General features: G+C 35.8%; 1 protein-coding gene across 1 annotated transcript in view; it reads left to right on the top strand.

The window, feature by feature from the left end:
• SPRED1 (sprouty related EVH1 domain containing 1) overlaps positions 1-15,101 on the top strand; it is a 113,511-nt gene extending 98,410 nt beyond the window's left edge. Inside the window, exons 6-7 of the mRNA XM_059181123.1 lie at positions 7,327-7,428; positions 9,175-15,101. Of these exons, the coding sequence (XP_059037106.1) occupies positions 7,327-7,428; positions 9,175-9,825 (753 nt within the window). The 3' untranslated portion in view covers positions 9,826-15,101. The remainder of the gene's footprint in view (positions 1-7,326; positions 7,429-9,174) is intronic.
• The last annotated feature ends 4,652 nt before the right edge of the window (positions 15,102-19,753 follow it).

The following is a 19,753-nucleotide window of genomic DNA, read 5'->3' on the forward strand; positions in this document are numbered from 1 at the left end:
ATATAGTGGCCTTGCAGAAAACTACAAAATAATGCTAGGTCACTGCAGAGAGGGAAGTAAACATTTGCCAGGCAGCTCTTAGCATGGGGATTTTGAACATGGCTTCTGGAGCCAGACTGTTAGGATCTAAATTCCAGCTTCTTTACAACTTTTCCTTATCTCTAAGATTGATGTGACATAGAGAAACAAGGGTTATGTTTTATGAGTTTGTTTAACTAGACATTTAATTACCCATTTGCTGATGTTAAAATAAGTGAACTCAGTTTATTAGGGATTAGAGTGGAGTAGTTATTCTCCCTTAAAGCTACTGTAGATATTAACTATGCATTTAATAAGTAATTACAGAGTTTCTTAACAGGAATAATGCACATTTATATTTGGCACAGTCCTGTTATAGTGGTATTCCACTTGTCCATTTGGATGTCCCCTAATAGGCCTCACAGAATGAATTACCTGTATTACAGAGTCTGGCCTTAAACTTGAAGGTCAGAAACCATATTTTGTCAGGATGTTAAGACATGCGTCATCTTTCATGGCATAAAATAATCAAATTTAAGAAAAATGTTTAATAAAAATTAGAATGGAAAATTTAATTTAAGCTATCATGTGGACTGTAGTACTAGTGTAGCTTGTTTTAGTACATTGTCTACAGAAAATAGATCTTCATGAGATACTAGATGATTGCCAGAATCTAGCTTCATGCACACATGCTCAACAGAGTACTTACGTGCTTGGATGTTTAATTGCCTTTGACTGGATAGCTTGATGGATCCTTCCCTGCAACAGAATGATCTTGCCAAAAGGATTAGACAAGAAGTACAAAAGGTCTGAGATTTTCATCCTGGCTAACAGGTTAACCTGCAGTTTCTATGGATGCTGACAGAAAAGAAGACTGGTAGATGAGAGACAAAGGGCATTATTACTAACAGCACAATAAAGTAGCCTGAGCTTCATGATTGCGTTGGCCCCCTGGCCTTCTAGGCCCCCTGGGGTTGGTGCTGAGATGCTCAGTAGATGTTGCACACTCATTTGAGTTTGCATCACAGCATTGGAACCCTGGGCTTAGGGAACCCAAGTCTTTTTTAAAGGACAGTAAGTTTTGCCTGACTTTTGCCGGGGAGGGAGACAGTGTTGTAGTCATACTGGATACTAAACAAACCTAACTGAAAACTGGGAAGACATTATACTTCAGTGGTTTCACTTTACACACATCTTGGCATAGAAATAGTCTGAAACAAAGGCAAACAGTGCCTTTCCTCACCAGATCTGCAGAAATGAGACCTCTGGAGAATTGTTACTTAACACTAGCTGAAAAAAACACTAGGTTTTTCCTCAAGATATGCATAGATAGGCATTGTAAGTATTTGTCTTTGACTCATTTTCTGTGCTTCTATAGGCTATTTAAATCCTTTTGATGGATAGGTACATTCTTTCAAAATGTTAATGCTCTCAGTCAGGTATTAGGTCAGTTAGATCTAATAGGCCTAGAAGCCATTATAGCTCTTGTACTCAATTTAGCTTACTTTCAAGTTCCTGAAGGTCATTTCATTGTGGACAAATAAAAGCACATGTATCAGTGAGCTTCTGATGGAAGATTTATGACATATTTAATACATAGAAAACAATATATATAATGAACACCTGAGAAAACAGCAAACAACTTAAAGAGCACCCCCAGTCTCATCTCCTTGCTTTTTATTCTAGAGGTAACCATTACCTTGGATTTTATTTGCTTTGCATTCCTGTGCTTTTCTTGGTAGCTCAACCACTTATTTCTTCTTCTCTAGCCAGTGGATATTTCAGTTGTTTGCATGTTTTTGTTGTTACTAGGCATACCGATATGTAAGACTTACTTCAGCATGTATAGGAAACATTGACATTGATGTGTACAGAAGACTCTGAACAAATTAGACAAATTAGTCTATAGGATTCATGTGTTCTAGGAATAAGAGATATTGAGCATTTGTGAGATTATAGAAATAGCTGTGATTTTTCCTTTATAAAATGATTTTAACTAAGTGGTCTTCTATGACCTTGTTTCTGAGTAATCTGAATAATAAAATTTTCAGTAGCATTTCTCCATTTTTAGTTTTATTTATGGGCAATATCTCTTAGTTTCTGGTAGTTTTTCACTCTCTTAAAGGGTTTTTTGATGAATAGATACTCTAAATTTTAATGCAACTAAATTTATCATTCTTTTCCTGATGGTGTTTCTACAAATTCCTCCCTATTATTTTCTCAAAGATTTTCTCCCTATACTACAAGTACAAATGTATGACGTGTATCCATCATTATGGTATCATGGAGTTTTTTTATTGCTCTAAAAATTCTCTGTGTTCCTTCTATTCACCTCTACTCCACCCCCCCAAAACACAACTCTTGGCAACCACTTATCTTTTTACTATCTTTATAGTTTGCCTGGATCAGAAAGTCATATAGTTGGAATCATAACGTGTATAGCCTTTTCAGATTGGTTTCTTTCAATTAGTAATATATATGTAAAACTCTTCCATGACTTTTTTTTAAAAAATACTGAATAATACTCTCTATTGTCTGGGTATACCACACTTTATCCCTTCAAAGCTGCTATAAATATTGCTGTGCAGATTTTTGTCTGGACATAAGATTTTGAATCTTATGAGTAAATATCAAAGAGCACAATTGCTGGATCATGTGGGAAGAATATGTTTAGTGTTGTAAGAAATTAGCAAATTGTCTTCCAAAGTAGCTTGTACCATTTTGAAATTCTTTTTTTTTTTTCTTTTTTTTTTTTTTTTTTTAAAGATTTTATTTATTTATTTGTGAGAGAGAGAGAGTGAGAGCGAGCACAGGCAGACAGAGTGGAAAGCAGAGTCAGAGGGAGAAGCAGGCTCCCTGCAGAGCAAGGAGCCCGATATGGGACTCGATCCCAGGACGCTGGGATCATGACCTGAGCCGAAGGCAGCTGCTTAACCAACTGAGCCACCCAGGCGTCCCACTTGTACCATTTTGAATTCCCACCCAGCAGTCAGTAAGGGCTCCTCTTGCTCCATGTTCTCCCCAGCATTTGGCATTCTAAGTGTTCTGAATACTGGCCATTCTACTAGTTGTGTAGCGGGATCTCATTATTTTAATTTGCATTTCCTTGATGACTTAAGGTACGCAGCATCTTCTCATTTGCTTACTTTCCATTTGTGTATCTTTCTTGGTGAAATACCTTTAGAGATCTTGGCCCATTTTTTAAATTGGGTTGTTTGGTTTTTAACAGTTCTTTGTATATTTTTGATAACAGTCCTTTATCAGATATCTTTTACAAATATTTTCTCCAGTCTGTGGCTTGTCTTATTATTATTTTGACATTGTATTTTGCAGAACAGAAGTTTTAAATTTTTAATGAAGTCCACATTATCAGTTCTTTCTTTCATGGGTTGTGTTGTATCTAAAAAGTTATCGCCATTACCAGGGTCATATCTTCTGTTCCATTGATCTATTTGTTCTTTTGCTGATACCACACTGTCTTGATTAATATAGCCTGGAAGTCAGGTAATGTCACTCTTCCGGCTTTAATTCTACTTCAGTATGGTATTGGGTATATTGGGTCTTTTACCTCTTTCTGTAAACTTTAGCATCAGTTTGTCAGTATCTACAAAAGAATATGCTGGTGTTTAATTAGGATTTCATTGACTCTGTAGACCAGACGTCTTGATGGTATTGAGTCTCCCAGTCTTGAATGTGGAATATCTCTGCATTTATTTTCTTTTATTTTGTTCATCAGCATTTTATCGTTTTCCTCATACAGATGTTACATACATATTTTGTTAGATGTGTGCCCAAGTATTTCATTTTGTGGAGTGCTAATGTGAATAGTACGGTGTTTTTAATGTCAAACTCTGTATGTTTATTGTTCATATATAGGAAAGTGATTGTCTTTTATATATAAATCTTGTATCTTATGGCCTTATTTTTTATTCTAGGAGTTACTTTATCAGTTCTTTCAGATTTTCTACATAGATGATTATGTCATCTGTGAACAAGATCAGTTTTATTTCTTCCTTCTCAATCTATATGCCTTTTATTTCCTTTTCTTGTCTTATTGCATTAGCTAGAACTCTACCTTTGGATTTAATCTTCTTTTTCTAATTTCCAGTGGTGAAAACTTAGATTACTGATTCTTCTCTAATATATTTGGATTTGGACTTCCTTCACTCTGTCCCACAATTTTCATTTCTGTTATGTTCAAAATACTACTTATTTTCTGTTGCTTTCTTCTTTGATCTATATGTTATTTAAAAGTGTGTTGTTTTGTTTAATCTCTATATTTGGGGGGATTTTTCGCTTACCCTTCTGTTGCTGAGTTCTAGTTTAATTCCTTTGTGGTGTAAGAGCAGACACTGTAATTTCTATTCTTCTAAATTTAGCAAAGTCTGTTTTATGGCCCAGAATGTGGTCTGTCTTGGTTAATGTTCATGTGAGCTTGAGAAAATATGTATTCTGCTATTAAGTAGTCTGTAGATGTCATTTATATTCGCTTGGTTGATTGTGTTGAATTCATTATGTCCTTACTATGTCCACTATGTCCTTACTGATTTTCTGCCTGTTGGATCTGTCCTTTTATGATAGAAGGGTATTGAAGTCTCCGGCTGTGGTAATAGGTACCTATGTATCTCTTTGCGGTTCTATCGGGTTTTGCCTTCTGTAAGCTAATGCTCTTTTCTTAAGCATGTACACATTAAGGATTGCAGGTCTTAGAAAATTAATCTCATAACATTATGTAATGCCCTCTTTATTTTCTTTTAAGATTTAATGTATTCCTTTGAGAGAGAGAGAGGGTTCCCAAGCAGGGGGAGAGGCAGAGGGAGACAAAGAAGCAGGCTCCCTGCTCAATGTGGGCTTCGATCCCAGGACCCCCAGGATCATGACCTGAGCCAAAGGCAGACGCTTAACCATCCGAGCCACCCAGGCGCTCCTTAGTGCCCCTCTTTATGACCAGTAAATTTTGTTTGCTTTGAAGTATGCCTTGTCTGAAATGAATTATATTTGCTTTCTTTTGATTAGTGTTAGCATAGTGTATTATTCCTATTTGCAGCTCAGTTAAGAATAAGAAAAGGAGGGACGCCTGGGTGGCTCAGTTGGTTAAGCAGCTGCCGTCAGCTCAGGTCATGATCCCAGCGTCCTGGAATCGAGTCCCACATCGGGCTCCTTGCTCAGCAGGGAGCCTGCTTCTCCCTCTGCCTCTGCCTGCCATTCTGCCTGCCTGTGCTTGCTCTCTCTCCCTCTCTCTCTCTGCTAAATAAATAAAATCTTAAAAAAATAATAATAAGAAGAAAATGAAATTGTATTTTATTTTGAAAATAAATTTTTTTTCTCAGTGCTCCTTTACTCTTACATATATCTGAGTTTCTGATCTATATCATTTTCCTTCATAACATTTCTTCATAACTTCATAACATTTCTTATAAAGCAGGTCTACTGACAACAAATTTCTTTAGTTTTTATTTGCCTGAGAAAGTCTTTATCTTTTTTGAAGTTTGCTTTTTGGCAAGGTACAGAATTCTAGGCTGACAGATTTTTTTCTTTCACCACCTTAAGTATTTCACTCCACTGTCTTCTTACATACAAGGTTTCTGAGGATAAGTCAGATGTAATTCTTTGCTCTTCTGTAAGTGAGGAACTTTTGTTTTTGTTCATTTTTCAGGATTTTTTTATCTTTGAGTTTTTATAGTTTGAAAATGATATTCTTGAGTGTAGTGTGTTTTTTGGCATTTATTCTGCTTGGTGTTCTTTGAGTTTCCTGTGTCTGTGGTTTGATGTCCGACATTAATTTAGTTGTGAATTCTCAGTCGTTACTATTTTAAATAGCTCAGAGATTTTTTTTTTCCCCTCAGTCATGTCCAGTCTAATAAGTTCAGCAAAGGCATTCTCCATTTCTCTTAATGTTTGTGACCCCTAGCATTTCTTTGATTCCTTATTAGTTTCTGTCTCTTTCCTTGTATTGCTCATTTATTCTTGCATGCTGTCTATCCATCAGAGCTTTTAATATATTAATCATAGTTGTTTTCCATTCCTAGTCTCCTAATCCCAACAGCCCTGCTATGTCTCGTTCTGATGCTTGTTCTATCTTTTCAAATTGTGTTTTTGCCTTTGTCTTTCAATATGTTTTACAAATTTTTTCTTTTTTCTTAAAGCTAGACATGATGTACTGGGTAAAAGGAACTGCTATAAATAGGTCTTTAGTATGTGGTGGGGAGGGGAAGCATTCCGTAGTCCTTTGATTAAGTCTATCTTTTAGAATGAGCCTATGCTTCTGGACTGTGAACTCCACAAATATTTTGCAGTTTTTTTCTAACTTTTTAGTTGGGTCACATGGTTAGAGTTGACTAAAGTTGGCTCTCTTTTCCTAGGTCAAGTAGGCTCTGATAATATCCTAGGTCAGGCTCTGGTTAACTAGTTTCTCCTGAGGGCAAACCTTGTTTAAAAAACAAACAAAAAAGGAGTATTATGACATAGTTACAAAAGGTTCATTTTCCCCTCCTCCTTCTGAAAGCATGCAGGGATTTCTCTGGTATTTACTGCAAGAACCTGGTTGAGCTCTTGGAGGTAAATCCCAACAAAACTTCGAGAGCTTCACTATGACTGCTTCCACTTGGAGTTTTTAACTCCATATGTACACTGAGCTCTGGGACCCCATCAATTATAGTTCAGGTTTTCCTACCTCAGCACTGGTTTCTCTTGCAATTTCTGCTCATGAATCTGCTCTGGTGAGCTGTGACTCCCTTTATTTTCCTGTTTGTCTCCAATCTTGGAGGCAGTGGTTTACACTGTGTCATCCTCTCTATCACAGATCTGAGAAGAGTTAGTGATATTTTTTTCTATTTAGGTTTTTTGCTTGTTAGGACAGAATGGCAATTACTAAGTTCCTCACATGCAGATTCAGAAACCAGAAGTTCGTGTTACTTTCAAAATTAAAATTTTAATGTGTAAGGAAGAGTGCCTTGATGGCTCAGTTGGTTAAGTGGCCAACTTTCAGCCCTGGTCATGATCCTGGAGTCCCAGGATTGAGTCCCCCATTGGGTTCCCTGCTGAGCAGGGAGTCTGCTTCTCTGACCCTCCCCCTTCTCGTGCTCTCTCTTTGAAATAAAAAATAAAATCTTAAAAATAAAAATAAATGTGTGACGAATGACCTAAGTTTAAATAATAGGATAATTCAAGTGATTCTTTTTTCTTAAAACTGTTTTGAAAAGCTTCACTACTAATAGGCTATAAAGTTTTGGAATACATACTGCACATGGTTTTATTAAAAATAAATACATTCTCTTGTCACTTAAGTAGAAATTGTTTATTTTTTAGATAACGTTCAGTCATCCGGGCCTAGACATTCAGAGCAGAAGTATAGAATATGTACAACGGCAAATATCCAAGGATTGTGGAAGTCTGAAGTCCCAAAATAGGGTAAGTTCTTAGTTTTATCTTCCGATATAGAATATAACTAATTAACAAATAGGTGAAATTTTTTAGTCCTTCTCATTCTCCATGTAGCTGAATTATACTAGAAAAGTTTTTTCATGTGTACATTTGCTGTATTTATGATTACTTAAACTCTATCCAAGTTTCTGGTTTGAGTCTGGGGATTGCCCCTGTATGTTTATCACTGGATAAAGCTGATAGGAATTATATATTGGTAATTTAATAGACTGTATGCACCATTTCTGAGCCCAGATCTGGAGGGGTTTTTTTTAGCCCCAGTTCCATAATATCTTGAGAATGGAAGTTTGCCTCAACCTGGATCCAGGTGCTTTCCTGCAGACCGGTTACTGTGTCCAAGGGCTAGGACTAGGAAATACAAATGTGACTACAAGAAGCCCACTTGTATAGATAAAGGGGAAAAGGTCATTTTGATTTAGACCCCATTTGGTTTATCTCCAGAAGGATTTCATTTGCTCCTGGGCCTCAGGAAGACAATATACCCAGAAAGGGGGTTGGGAGAAGATTAGAAGGGGAGGGAATGAGAATAAGTGGGTGTAATGTGTTTTAAGTCATTTTCAGAGACTCATATAGCCAAGCTATATATGTGTGTGTGTGTGTGTGTGTGTGTGTGTGTGTGTGTGTGTATTAGTGTGTATGTGTATTAGTTTGCTCGGGCTGTCATAGCAAAGTATCAGATGAAGTGGCTTAATAAAACAAAATTATTTTGTCACAAAATCAAGATGTTGGCACATTTGGTTTCTTCTGAGCCTTCTCTTCCTGGCTTGTAAATGTCTGCTTCTTGGTCGTGTCCTCACATGGTCTTTTCTTTTGTACATCCACACCCCTGTTGCCTCTCTGTATGCCCAAATTTCTTTTCCTTTTCCCCTCCTCTCCCCTCACTTCTGCTCCCCTCCCTCCCCCACCCCCTTTTTTAAAAATTTTATTTATTTATATTTTAGAGAGTGAGAGAGAACGTGTATAATCAGGAGGAGTGGCAAAGGGAGAGGGAGAGAATCTCCAGCAGACTCTACGATCCCAAGATCATAATCTGAGCTGAAATCAAGAGTCAGAAGCTTAACTGACTGAGCCACCCAGGCATCCCTAATGTATTTCTAACAATAGTCTCTTCAAGACTTTTTGTAACATGCATTTCAAAACTCTGTTAGCCTCTACCCATTTCTAAATGCATTTCCACATTTTTAGGTACTTACTAATAGCAATACTCCGGTTCATGGTACTAGAATCTGTATGAGTAAGGGTTCTCCTGAGAAACAGAACCAACTAGTTGCATATATATATACACATATATATATATGTATACACACACACACACACACACACACACACACACACACAGATTTATTTTAAGGAATTGGTTCATGGAATAGTGAAGATACATAGGCAAAATATGAAGTAGGCTATCAGGCTTGAGACTGAGGGAAGAGTTGCAGTCCCATCCATCCAGAGGCAGAATTCTGTCTTTCTGGGGGTGCTCAGTCTTCATACTGTTAAGGCCGTCAGCTAATTGATGAAATCTGTCTGTGTTGTGGAAGATAATGTGTTTCATTCATAATCCACCATCTTAAAGATTAATCTCATCCAAGAAACATCTTCACTTAAACATCCAGAATAACGTTTGATCAAATATTTGGGCACTGCAGCTTAGCCAAATTGACATATACAATTAACCTTCACCATTCTTATTGCCGTCTTCATCTCTTTCCTTTTTAGGTCCCTTTGAAATCAATCCGTCACGTCAGCTTTCAAGATGAGGATGAGATTGTCAGAATAAACCCTCGAGATATCTTAATACGTCGGTATGCAGACTACAGACATCCTGACATGTGGAAAAATGACTTAGAGAGAGATGATACTGATTCCAATATTCAATTTTCTAAACCAGACAGTAAAAAATCAGACTATCTGTACTCATGTGGAGATGAGACTAAGTTAAGTTCACTCAAAGACTCTGTGGTATTTAAGACACAGCCTTCCTCATTAAAATTTAAGAAGTCAAAACGAAGAAAAGAAGATGGTGAACGTTCCCGCTGTGTATACTGCCAAGAAAGGTTTAATCATGAAGAAAATGGCAGGGGAAAATGTCAGGATGCTCCAGACCCTATTAAAAGATGCATATATCAAGTTAGTTGCATGCTCTGTGCAGAGAGCATGTTATATCATTGTATGTCAGACTCAGAGGGAGATTTTTCTGATCCCTGTTCATGTGACACTAGTGATGACAAGTTCTGCTTACGATGGTTAGCCCTAGTAGCTTTGTCTTTCATTGTACCATGTATGTGCTGCTATGTCCCCTTGAGAATGTGCCATCGTTGTGGTGAGGCATGTGGGTGCTGTGGTGGGAAACATAAAGCTGCTGGATGAAAGGATCCAGTGCCAAAACGAGCTTAAATTCTTTGTTTCCAGGAATTAGCTAACTTGGATTTGTGGAAGCTTTTGGCAAGCAATATGAAATCTTGCCTGGTGTCTGGGGCCACACGTGGAGGAAGCAGAACTTGTTAGTTCTTGGCATTTCACAAATGCTAGCCATGCCTAACTTTTTCCCTTGAGTGCATGGCATGTTTTGTTACAGGTTGTAAAGAGTATTTGCAAAAGGAAACTATTTCTGGTTATTGGCTATAAAAAGTGAGCATAAAATATCCAACCTAAAAGGGATTAATTTTTGGCTTTTTTGTATATTTATGCATTAGGTGATGGGACTTTTAGAGTTTTAAATTCATTAAGACATAAACTAAAAGTGCACTAAGGGACAGTTGATATCAGTCTAAGAAAGTTAACACTTGGGAATTATAAGAAATAAAACAAGTACAACTAAATCATTTATTAGTTGTTTTTTGAAAGTGGTTTTATGTATAAATAACAAATGTTTATATTTAACTAAATATAAGGTACGAATTATCACATATTAAACTTTTCTTCCCCTTCCTAGTTCTCAAGTAGATGTACATATATCTACTGTCACATTCCATTATGTTTTGAATATTTTACTCATCTAGTTAATAATGTTTTTATTCCATGTGAATGATTTGCTATTTTCATCCTCATTTCCCTTTGGCTACAGTTTATATTGAGTTCTGTCTGTACATTCTGGTAATCTAAAATCTTTAAAAATATCCTAATAGCCTTGAGTGACCAATTTTTTTTTAAAGCACAGATGTAATTGTCTAATGTTCTGATGGGAACGTAACACTTATTTTTATATAAAAAGAGACTGAGTAAACATTATAGAAAAAAGTGAGGTTTTGGGTTGTTTTGTTTTGTTTTGTGGTATTCAACCAGCAAGTTGTTTTCTTTCAGAGTTTCCTCCTTCAAAAAAATAATATTGCATTTACAAATGTTTTACAAGGCAAAAAGTGTAACTGGATAGTTCATGTAAAAGTTTCCTACTGAGATCTCCATTTATCATTCTGCTAAACTAGAATATGTTCAGCTGTAATTAATAATTTTTAAGCTTAATTTTTAGTGCTTATTATTCACATAACAATAACTTTTCCCAGTTGCATTTTACTTTATTTAAACTTGCCAAAAGCAAAATTTATGTTAAAGTGTATACTAAACTGTCCCAGGAAAGTATTTAATCCAACATTGTGAATGAAATGTCTTGTACATATAATTTTATTTCTTTTGCAGAGCATTGTATTACTGGATGTTTTATTTACTAAGTAGTTGGATAAATGTTCCAACAAATGGTTTAAAGTAGTTGGGGTCAATTTGTCTGGTTGGTTTGTTTTTTTGTTGTTCTCTGTTTTTTGTTTTCTTTGTCTTTTTAAGTGTTACATTAAAACTCTAACAAGTAAAGGGTTCTTTAAGAACATTCCCTTAGAGGGATAAAGTTGAGAAGTGTGCCTTTTTTTTAATGGCTTGAAGTTTCCGAAGTGATAAAATTAAAATCACACTACCATTTGAAGCTCATTTCTATGCAGGTTTTAAAATGTCATTTATGTATCGTTCTTTTTACATATCACACTTAAGCTTGTGTTAGCTTTCTTCTTTTGCCCCAGATCAAACTGAACAATGTATATAACACTATCTGTCTGTAAAATACTTTTTTTTAAGAAAGCATTTATATTTATATGACAGCTTGAACTGACAACATTGTGTATATAGATCATCTTGAAGTATTATTTCACATTGAAAAGAAGAAAAATATATTGATAACTATAGATGTTATGAAGAAGAGGTTATTTCTAGTTTTGTACTAAAAATCAATTGGATGAACTAAATCCAAAATATGACACTGTAGCAGCAGTTTTAAGACTTATTTTTACTGTTTATATAATTGAACACTGCTACACCAGATGATCTTCATCCTTGAAGTTTTCAGCTAAACTTGGTTTCCTAGAATAGACTGTTAACTTTCAAAATTACTTTTTACTGGTAAAATGGAAATATTGGTTTTCCTTGTGAGTGAATTTTCATATTTGTAAGTGCTGAGTTCATAATTCAGGTTTGAGCAAGGTGTGAATAACTGAAGAAAATAACTTGCTGGCTCTATAGGAAAATGCTGTGGAAATGAACTGTGTATATACTTCTGGGAAGAACAAATTTAATCATTTCTTCTGTTAAGCACTAATCAGTATAGTGCAACTCCTGGTTCTGTACTGTATTTTATATGCAACATATATGCTTTAATATTTTAATGTTTGTGCATTAATATTTTCAATTTGTTTAACCACTTTGCTGCTAAGATTTTGCCATCCCATTCCCATTTTTTCCTTTACAATTTTAAACAAGTTTCTTCATTAAAAACTATGGTGATGAAATGGTTTTTATTTCACCTTGGATCTTTATAGATAACATACTCAAATTCCAAACCAGTCTAGAAGACTAACTGATAATATAATGTTATCTGAATCCCTATGTGGAAATGTTCTTTTGAGTAAGTTAGAACTATGTGGGGGGGAAAAGGATAGTTTAAATTTCTCATTTTTAAAACGTGTATAGATATGTTCAGGAACATTTTCTTCTGCATATAGACTTGGCACTGCCAACTGGCTTTTCCTCTTAAACCTTTCTCTGCTTTTTAATCTGGCAGTATAAGCAAATGGCTAAACCAGCTTAAGTTATAGTAAATATTGAAAATGAAATCATCTAGGTGGCATAACAAGAAAAACTTTGGTCTGATGGCTTGTTGTGTTCAGAACTGCTAATTAAATGATTTTTCTCCTGCCTTGACAGGGGAATCATTTGAGGCTGAAGAAATAGGCGGTATGGAACTTCAGCACCACCTACTGGATGATTTATAGAGCAGAGACGTGAGGTGGCAATTAGGATCTAATAGGGTTCATCACTACTACCAATAAAAAGGGCTATTTAAGTAGTGGTCACCTCCAAACAGAGAAAGCAAGAGTAAGAAATATCTTAAAGGAGCTGTAAAATGAACGTTTTCTCTAATGTGTCTTTTGGTCACTGAAAGATTTTAAGCACTTTTTTCTTACATATCCTGTCTTAAAATATTTCTTGATATTTGGAACTGGCAATCAAACTTAATGGATGTGCCGAAGCATTTATAAAACTAATTCTTTTAACGTGCAAAAGCCATTACCAAAATGGTATTCTCATTTTCCTCCCATTACCAACCAGGGAGTTTTTTTAAAAAATAAATAAATAAACAGCACCTATATTTGATGATGACAACTTCAGAGAATGTGTGTATGTCTCTGGGATGATGTTGGGACAGGGGTTAAAATTTAAAGGGGAAAACTTGAAACTACCTATTTTCATTGGTTATTCAGCAGTGCCTAAAAAGAACTTTTGAAGTAATACAAATGCACTTTCAATTCACGTGTATAGTGCCATCTGCTATCTTGGGTAAGTCTTGCATTTCTTCTTTTACTCCCCACCTCACCCCCTTAACTGAATGCCACAGAGATGTTTTCTAATATCCATATGTCTTCAAAGTACAGGAAACCTGTCCTTTCCTCCAGATGGGCAATTTAAAGGATGTTTCTTTTGTTGAAATTTACTTTAGGCTTTGTGATTACTCTTTGGAATATGTGGGTAAGACTGAGTTTTTAATTTTAGCCCAAAGATGCATTAAGTAAGTGTAACATTTTTCTATATAAAACTTTGAAAACTTCAGTTACCTAGAAAACAGATTCTTCACTAAATATTCTCATTCTTAATTTGACCTCCAGGATCACATTTCTAAGTAGAACGGAAAGCACTAGAAACTTGCATTGTTGTTGCACTTAAAAAAAAATTGATCTATAAACCATGATAATAATAGTACCATAAGGTGTTTTGCAGCAAGTCAAAACATTAAGAAATCACAACCTGAGGTGATTTATATAAACCAAAAAACAACAACAACAAAAAAAGGGCTTTAAGGTATTAAGGTACTGTTTGCCTAGCAGCCAGGTGGTTATAAAACTTTCATATGCTTTGATACACTGATGTTAGCCATTGTTCCTGAAAGCTCCTTAAATTGCGTAAGTTGCTAGTTTTGAAACTTTTCAAGAATAATATAGTTGAAAAACCTTTGTATTAAAGATTCACATAGATTTTTGTGAACATTGCCAGTATGTAGTGTCATTTGCTTTCTATTCTTGACCTCAAAAGTGCCTCACTTGTATATTCCATTAAAAGCTTGACTGCATTCTTCCTAATAAGCAATGAAAAATTGTTTAACTCATGTCATAATGTATCTCTTTAGATATAGTTGATTAGCTTGATAGTTTGGATATATAATGTAAATATGCATATATAAGTTTGTAACTGTTTTTGTTACATCATACCCATGTAATTGGACATATCAGATGATATAAGAATTTGTTTTAATTACCTGATTAAACCTATCATGAAATACAAAAGGACTTTTTCTTAATCTTCTAGAGGATAACAAACTATCACATAAGAGATAGTAATTTCTCAAGGAGAAAGCAGTAGAAATGGACTTTTTGGGTAATTTTTTAAGGTAAAAACTGAAAGTTCATGTGTATAGTTCATCTTATTGACATTTTATTCACCCTTGATTGTATCCAGATTTTTTAATGGTCTGTTACTTATAAGTAGGTAAATACAATAAATATAAACATGTTATATTTATTGGTTTGGGAACATGTTACCACTAAACCTGGATTAAATGATAATCCTTGAATGATATGTGGGAAATTTTTAACCCAAGACTACTACTGATTTTTTGTGTGTCCTACTTGGTTTCAGAGTTTCATCTGTAATATAAACAAAAATAACTAATTATTCTGGATAAAAAATTAATAGGACAGTACTCAAAAATGATAGCATATTTCAACACCAGAATAACTTTTAGATTACTGTATTACAGTTACATTTACTTGAAGAATCAAGAATTAACTGTTTACCATGAATTATGAAATGTAGTCTCATGTGCTTATTTACAGGTTTTCAGAAATTTGCTTTATATTCTTAACAGTCAAGTTAATATCCACAAGTAAGGAGAATAGTTTTTACATCAGAGAATTCAAACTAGGGTTTCTGCTTGGCCATCAGTCTAGTGTCATGCTCACAGTGGTCCTGAAAGAAAAAAAACACTGGTATTAATAATAAAACTGGAGTTGACTCCTTTAAAATTAACTGCTTTAAGATTTGCAGTTTTATAGAGATCCTTTGAAATGATGGCTCAAAAAATATATTAACAATAAAAGTCTAACAAAATCATAGTTGAAATGGTGTTTTTCTTTTGTCTCAGGTTTTATTTTTGTTACATAATATATTTTAAATGATCACTTTTCAGTTCTCAACCCCACAATGAAGTATTGTCTTCCTTTTTTTTTTTCTTAATTAAAGAGGAGGTTTAGGCTTTAAGAGATTAAAAAATGTTCCCAAGATCACGTTAGAAGCACCAGGATTTGGACCAAATTGCCTTACTTCAAAATCTATGCTTTTAGTCGCAAGACAATTTTATGTTTTGTTACATGGGTTACGGATGTACTTAAAACAATACTGTTCTGTTAAAATGAAATTTTATTTAAGCTGGAAAATTATATAAGGGAATAACTTCTTAATTCCCACTCTTTTGTATCAATTCTGGTTCTCCTAGTCATCTGTCTTCCTCAGTTGTGGTGCACGTCTGCATTATGGCTTGTGGGGATCCTTAAAACTGGGAGGGTAAGATTGTGGTAATACTTCAACGTACCAAGATTTATCAGTTGGTGCTGATCCAACAGAAAGTACTGAAGACATACATGCTGTCCAGTGTGTGGTATTGTTCATTTTGCCCAATTGGATGTCATTTCCTTGAAGATTATGAGGGATTCTTTATCACCAAAGCAGTGATACTTCCTGTTGAGGCAGTAGGAAACAATATTCTCAAATGAGTCTTCTGGATTCTGGACTCTTATTTAAAATAGTAAGCCATTTGTATGTCAGCTCTTCCACAAAGCCTGTATTTGAATCCGAGTTGCATTTAGTGTCCGGGCACCTTATACCCATGTCACAATGAGGTTGGTGTCCCTCTTCCCTCAAACTTAATTTTAACCTAGAAGTAATTTGCAATAACCAAGAGGTTATGTGCAATTTGAAAAAGGAAGAACTCTAGGATTCCTAATATTGAAATAAGATTATTCTGGATGATAAAACTTAAGGAGACCTGTTTAATTTCCATTTCTTACTAATTTTTAATTTGGTATTGTCAAATTGCAAGATAGTAATTTAAGTGATTTCTTTCTTTTTAAAATGTGTTGTGGTGTAGATCTTATGGATATTACTTGTCCAACTTAAGCCCCTTTTGCCTCCTTTGTCTTTTCCTCCCTCCTTTTCCCTGTTAGAGGAATGTCTCCAATCTCTCCAAATCCATGAGGTGAAAAATACATAGAGAAGTAATTTCATCAGTGTATTATAATTCTTTTAAAAGTGCCTGCATTATTCCCAGGAATGACCAACAAGCTTAAATGTGTGTTTGACTATCACTTAAAATTTTTTTTTAATTTTTTATTTTTTATAAACATATATTTTTATCCCCAGGGGTACAGGTCTGTGAATCACCAGGTTTACACCTATCACTTAAAATTTAAGAGAAAACAAGTTGCATGAATTTGTGAATTCCTAGCTAGTTAACAGTTCCTTTTTAAAGTTCTTGTTAAATTTTCTAAGTGAAATGCACACAGATAGGATGATACTCTAAACTTCTAAGAAAGAAATAAGGATCCAAGCCAAATTAAGATTGCTGATAAAGTTGAGGTCACTGAAGTTTTAGGACTGGGTCTATCCTAACCTCTCTTTAGAGATTTACACACCACCCTTATTTTGCAAATTTAGAAACAGACCTAAGGAGGTTAAGATACTAATGCAGGGTCATTCATTTAATAACACAGCCTACATTTTTAAATGCATACATCTCTTGCAGGCACCTCAAATTCAGTAAGCGCCAAACTAATTTCCCCCCACCCAACCATTCCTTAAACCTTTTTCTCTCCTCTCTATCTTGATGCATAGTGATACCACTGTTTATGCAGTAGTCTCAGAAACCTGGTCATCATCAGTTTCTCATTTTCTCTTACTTTTCACCATTAATTCCCAGTTTTTTACAGTTCTCTTTCCTGCATATCACTTAAATCTGTGTTCCTTTATCCTCACTGCTGCTATCCTACTACAAGTCATCTCCGTACTAATGCTAGGGATTAGGCATTGAGTCACTTGTACATTTTTGTATTTACCAAAGGATGGTCTATATTTTAAATATGATTGAAAGGTGAAAGCACTTTAGACTCAACAGGGTAATGATAAAAAGTAGACATCTTCAGACTGATATATACCCAGATACAAACAAAAGGAATGGTTTATGGTGGGAGTGAGGGGTCAAATGATAAGTGACTTTGAAGAATAGTTGAGCACTTAGGACCAGTTAGGGAATTAAAAGCAACTTGAAATGTATGGTACAAACTTAAAAAACTGATGGGCTTGAAACTGTATGTTCCCCTTTCCTTAAAGCCATTCCTCCCCCCTTCCCCAGTCCCCATTCCTTTTAATACAAGCTTGTCTAATTGTGGTAGTGGTGGTTGTTTTCTAAGAGCTTAGGTAAAAGAAGAGTCAATTGCTGGAAACCTATGAGATCCTTTTGCTGTTAGTATTATAAGTAAATCAGTAGCTCCATAATCAGGTGAGCCCATATTCAAAAGGTTTCTTTGCTTTTTACAACCTGTTTTTTCAAAAAAAAAAAAAAACATCAAAAGTAGCCTACCTGGTACAGATTTCCCTTTCGAAGGTCACAAGGTCATGTCTCCAGGCAAAGCTGATTACTTAAAAGATAATTGGAACAGAGCCATCCGGGTTAAAGGAAGAGCAAATGCAAAGGCTCTCCACAGAAAGGAGCTTGGCCTGTTGAAGGAACTGCAAGGTCAGTATGACTAGAGTGGGCAGCGTGCAGGAGCTCGTGAAAGGAGATAAAGTCACAGAGATAGCAAGTGCCAGATCTTCTGGGAACCTGAAGCTCATGGAAAGGATTTCAGATTTTATTCTGTGGATGACAGAAATCCACTGGAAGGTTTTGTAAGGGAAATTTAATGATCGGCTGTGACTTTTTTTTAAAGATTTTTTTTTTGAGAGCGCAGGAATGGGGGAGGAGGGGTGGGCGAGGGTGAGTGGGGTGGGTGGGAGGAGAAGAGAGAGAAACAGACTCCCTCCTGAGCAAGGAGCCAGATGTGGGGTTTGATCCCAGGACCCTGGGATCGTGACCTGAGCCAAAGGCAGACGCTTAACTGAGCCACCCAGGCGCCCCAGTGAAATTTTTTTTTTTTTTTTTTTTAAATAGAAAACCCAATACTGGCTTCAGAGGTTGGGCTTTCATGTATTACCTCAAGTTTTGTCCTGACCATTTCACTGAAATGCTCTCAATAAAGTCCCCACCAACTCTACATTTCTAAATCCAGTGGATGAACACACCTCATGGACCAGCTTTTGACATATTCTTTCCTTCCTTTCACTACATGATCCTGGCTTTCTTCTATTTCCTTGGTCCCTCTCTTTGCTAGATCCTCCTCATCTTTCCAACCTTTACAAGTTGGAATTCCTCAGGAAACAGTAATAGATTCCCTCTCTTCTAGCAGTACTTCCCTTAGGGGATATTATTTCGTCTCAGTTACCTGTCATGCATCTGCTGGTGCATCCACTTTAGGTCTTCTACTTGACATCTCCACTTGGCTGTCTCGGGCATTTCCATTTCAGTAAGTCCACAACAGAACTCTTGATTTCCCACTCTATACATGTTCCACCTCCAATCTGCCTTATTTTAAGAAATAATCATAATTTACCCAATTGATCCAAGAATTTTTCCTCATCGAAGACTTTAAAATAGTTTGCGAATCGAATGGTTCTTGCTAGGTGCACCACCACCATCTTAGTCCAAGCCTCACTCACCTCTTGCCTGTACTTCCATGACCACTTCTTGCTTCCACTTTTTCACTCTTCTGTATCTTATTTTTAGAATTGGTTTATTACCTATGTCCATGGGACATTTGTCTTTTCCATGATCATAGTTTCAGAATTCATACATTTTCCCCCTAATTTGACAGTTACTTCCCCTACTCTTTCCTTTCCTTCCCACTTGTACTTTGTGGTCAGGCAATAAGGAAAGAGAACTTAACATTTATATGCCTGTTAGGTGCAAGGCACTGGATTGAATATGTTCACAGATGTTATTTAATTCCTTAGTAACTTTGTGAAGTAGGCATGATCACTTCCATTTCACAAATTAGGAAACTGAGGGCATACCAAAATTAAGAAAATATTACCTACATTCTTAATTGTGGGAACTGAAATTCTTACCCTGTTCTTTCTGACTCCCACTCTCCTAGCTACTGTTCTGCCTCTGGTGGGGTTTTCTCCATTGTCCCCTTGTTAAGTCCCAGGTTTCTCCTCAACTTTGATTTCTATTCCTTTATTGCTTTTGTTCATTCTGCCTTCTTTTCCTTCAAATCCTTGATTTTTTTTTCTCTCATCTTCTGCATTTCCTCTTACTATACTCTAACTTATTTTTATCCACGAATGATTGCTTGAGCAATACTAGATTTTCAAAGGGCTTAGTTTCATGACTGTCTATATAAAAGCCACTTAAAGATATTAAATGTTGGGGTCCCTGGGTGGCTCAGTCAGTTAAGTGTCTATCTACCTTCAGCTCAGGTCATGGTCTCAGGATCCTTGGGATCTAACCCTGTTAGGCTCCCTGCTTGGTGGGGAGTCTGCTGCTCCCTCTACATGCCTCCCACACACACACCTTGTGCCTTCTCTCATGCATGCTCTTTCTCTCAAATAAGTAAGTGAAATCTTGGGGGGAGAGGGGAAAGATGTTAAGTCTATGTGTTGAAGACCTAGAAAA

This window comes from Mustela lutreola, chromosome 7 (assembly GCF_030435805.1).
Source record: "Mustela lutreola isolate mMusLut2 chromosome 7, mMusLut2.pri, whole genome shotgun sequence".
NCBI lineage: Eukaryota > Metazoa > Chordata > Mammalia > Carnivora > Mustelidae > Mustela > Mustela lutreola.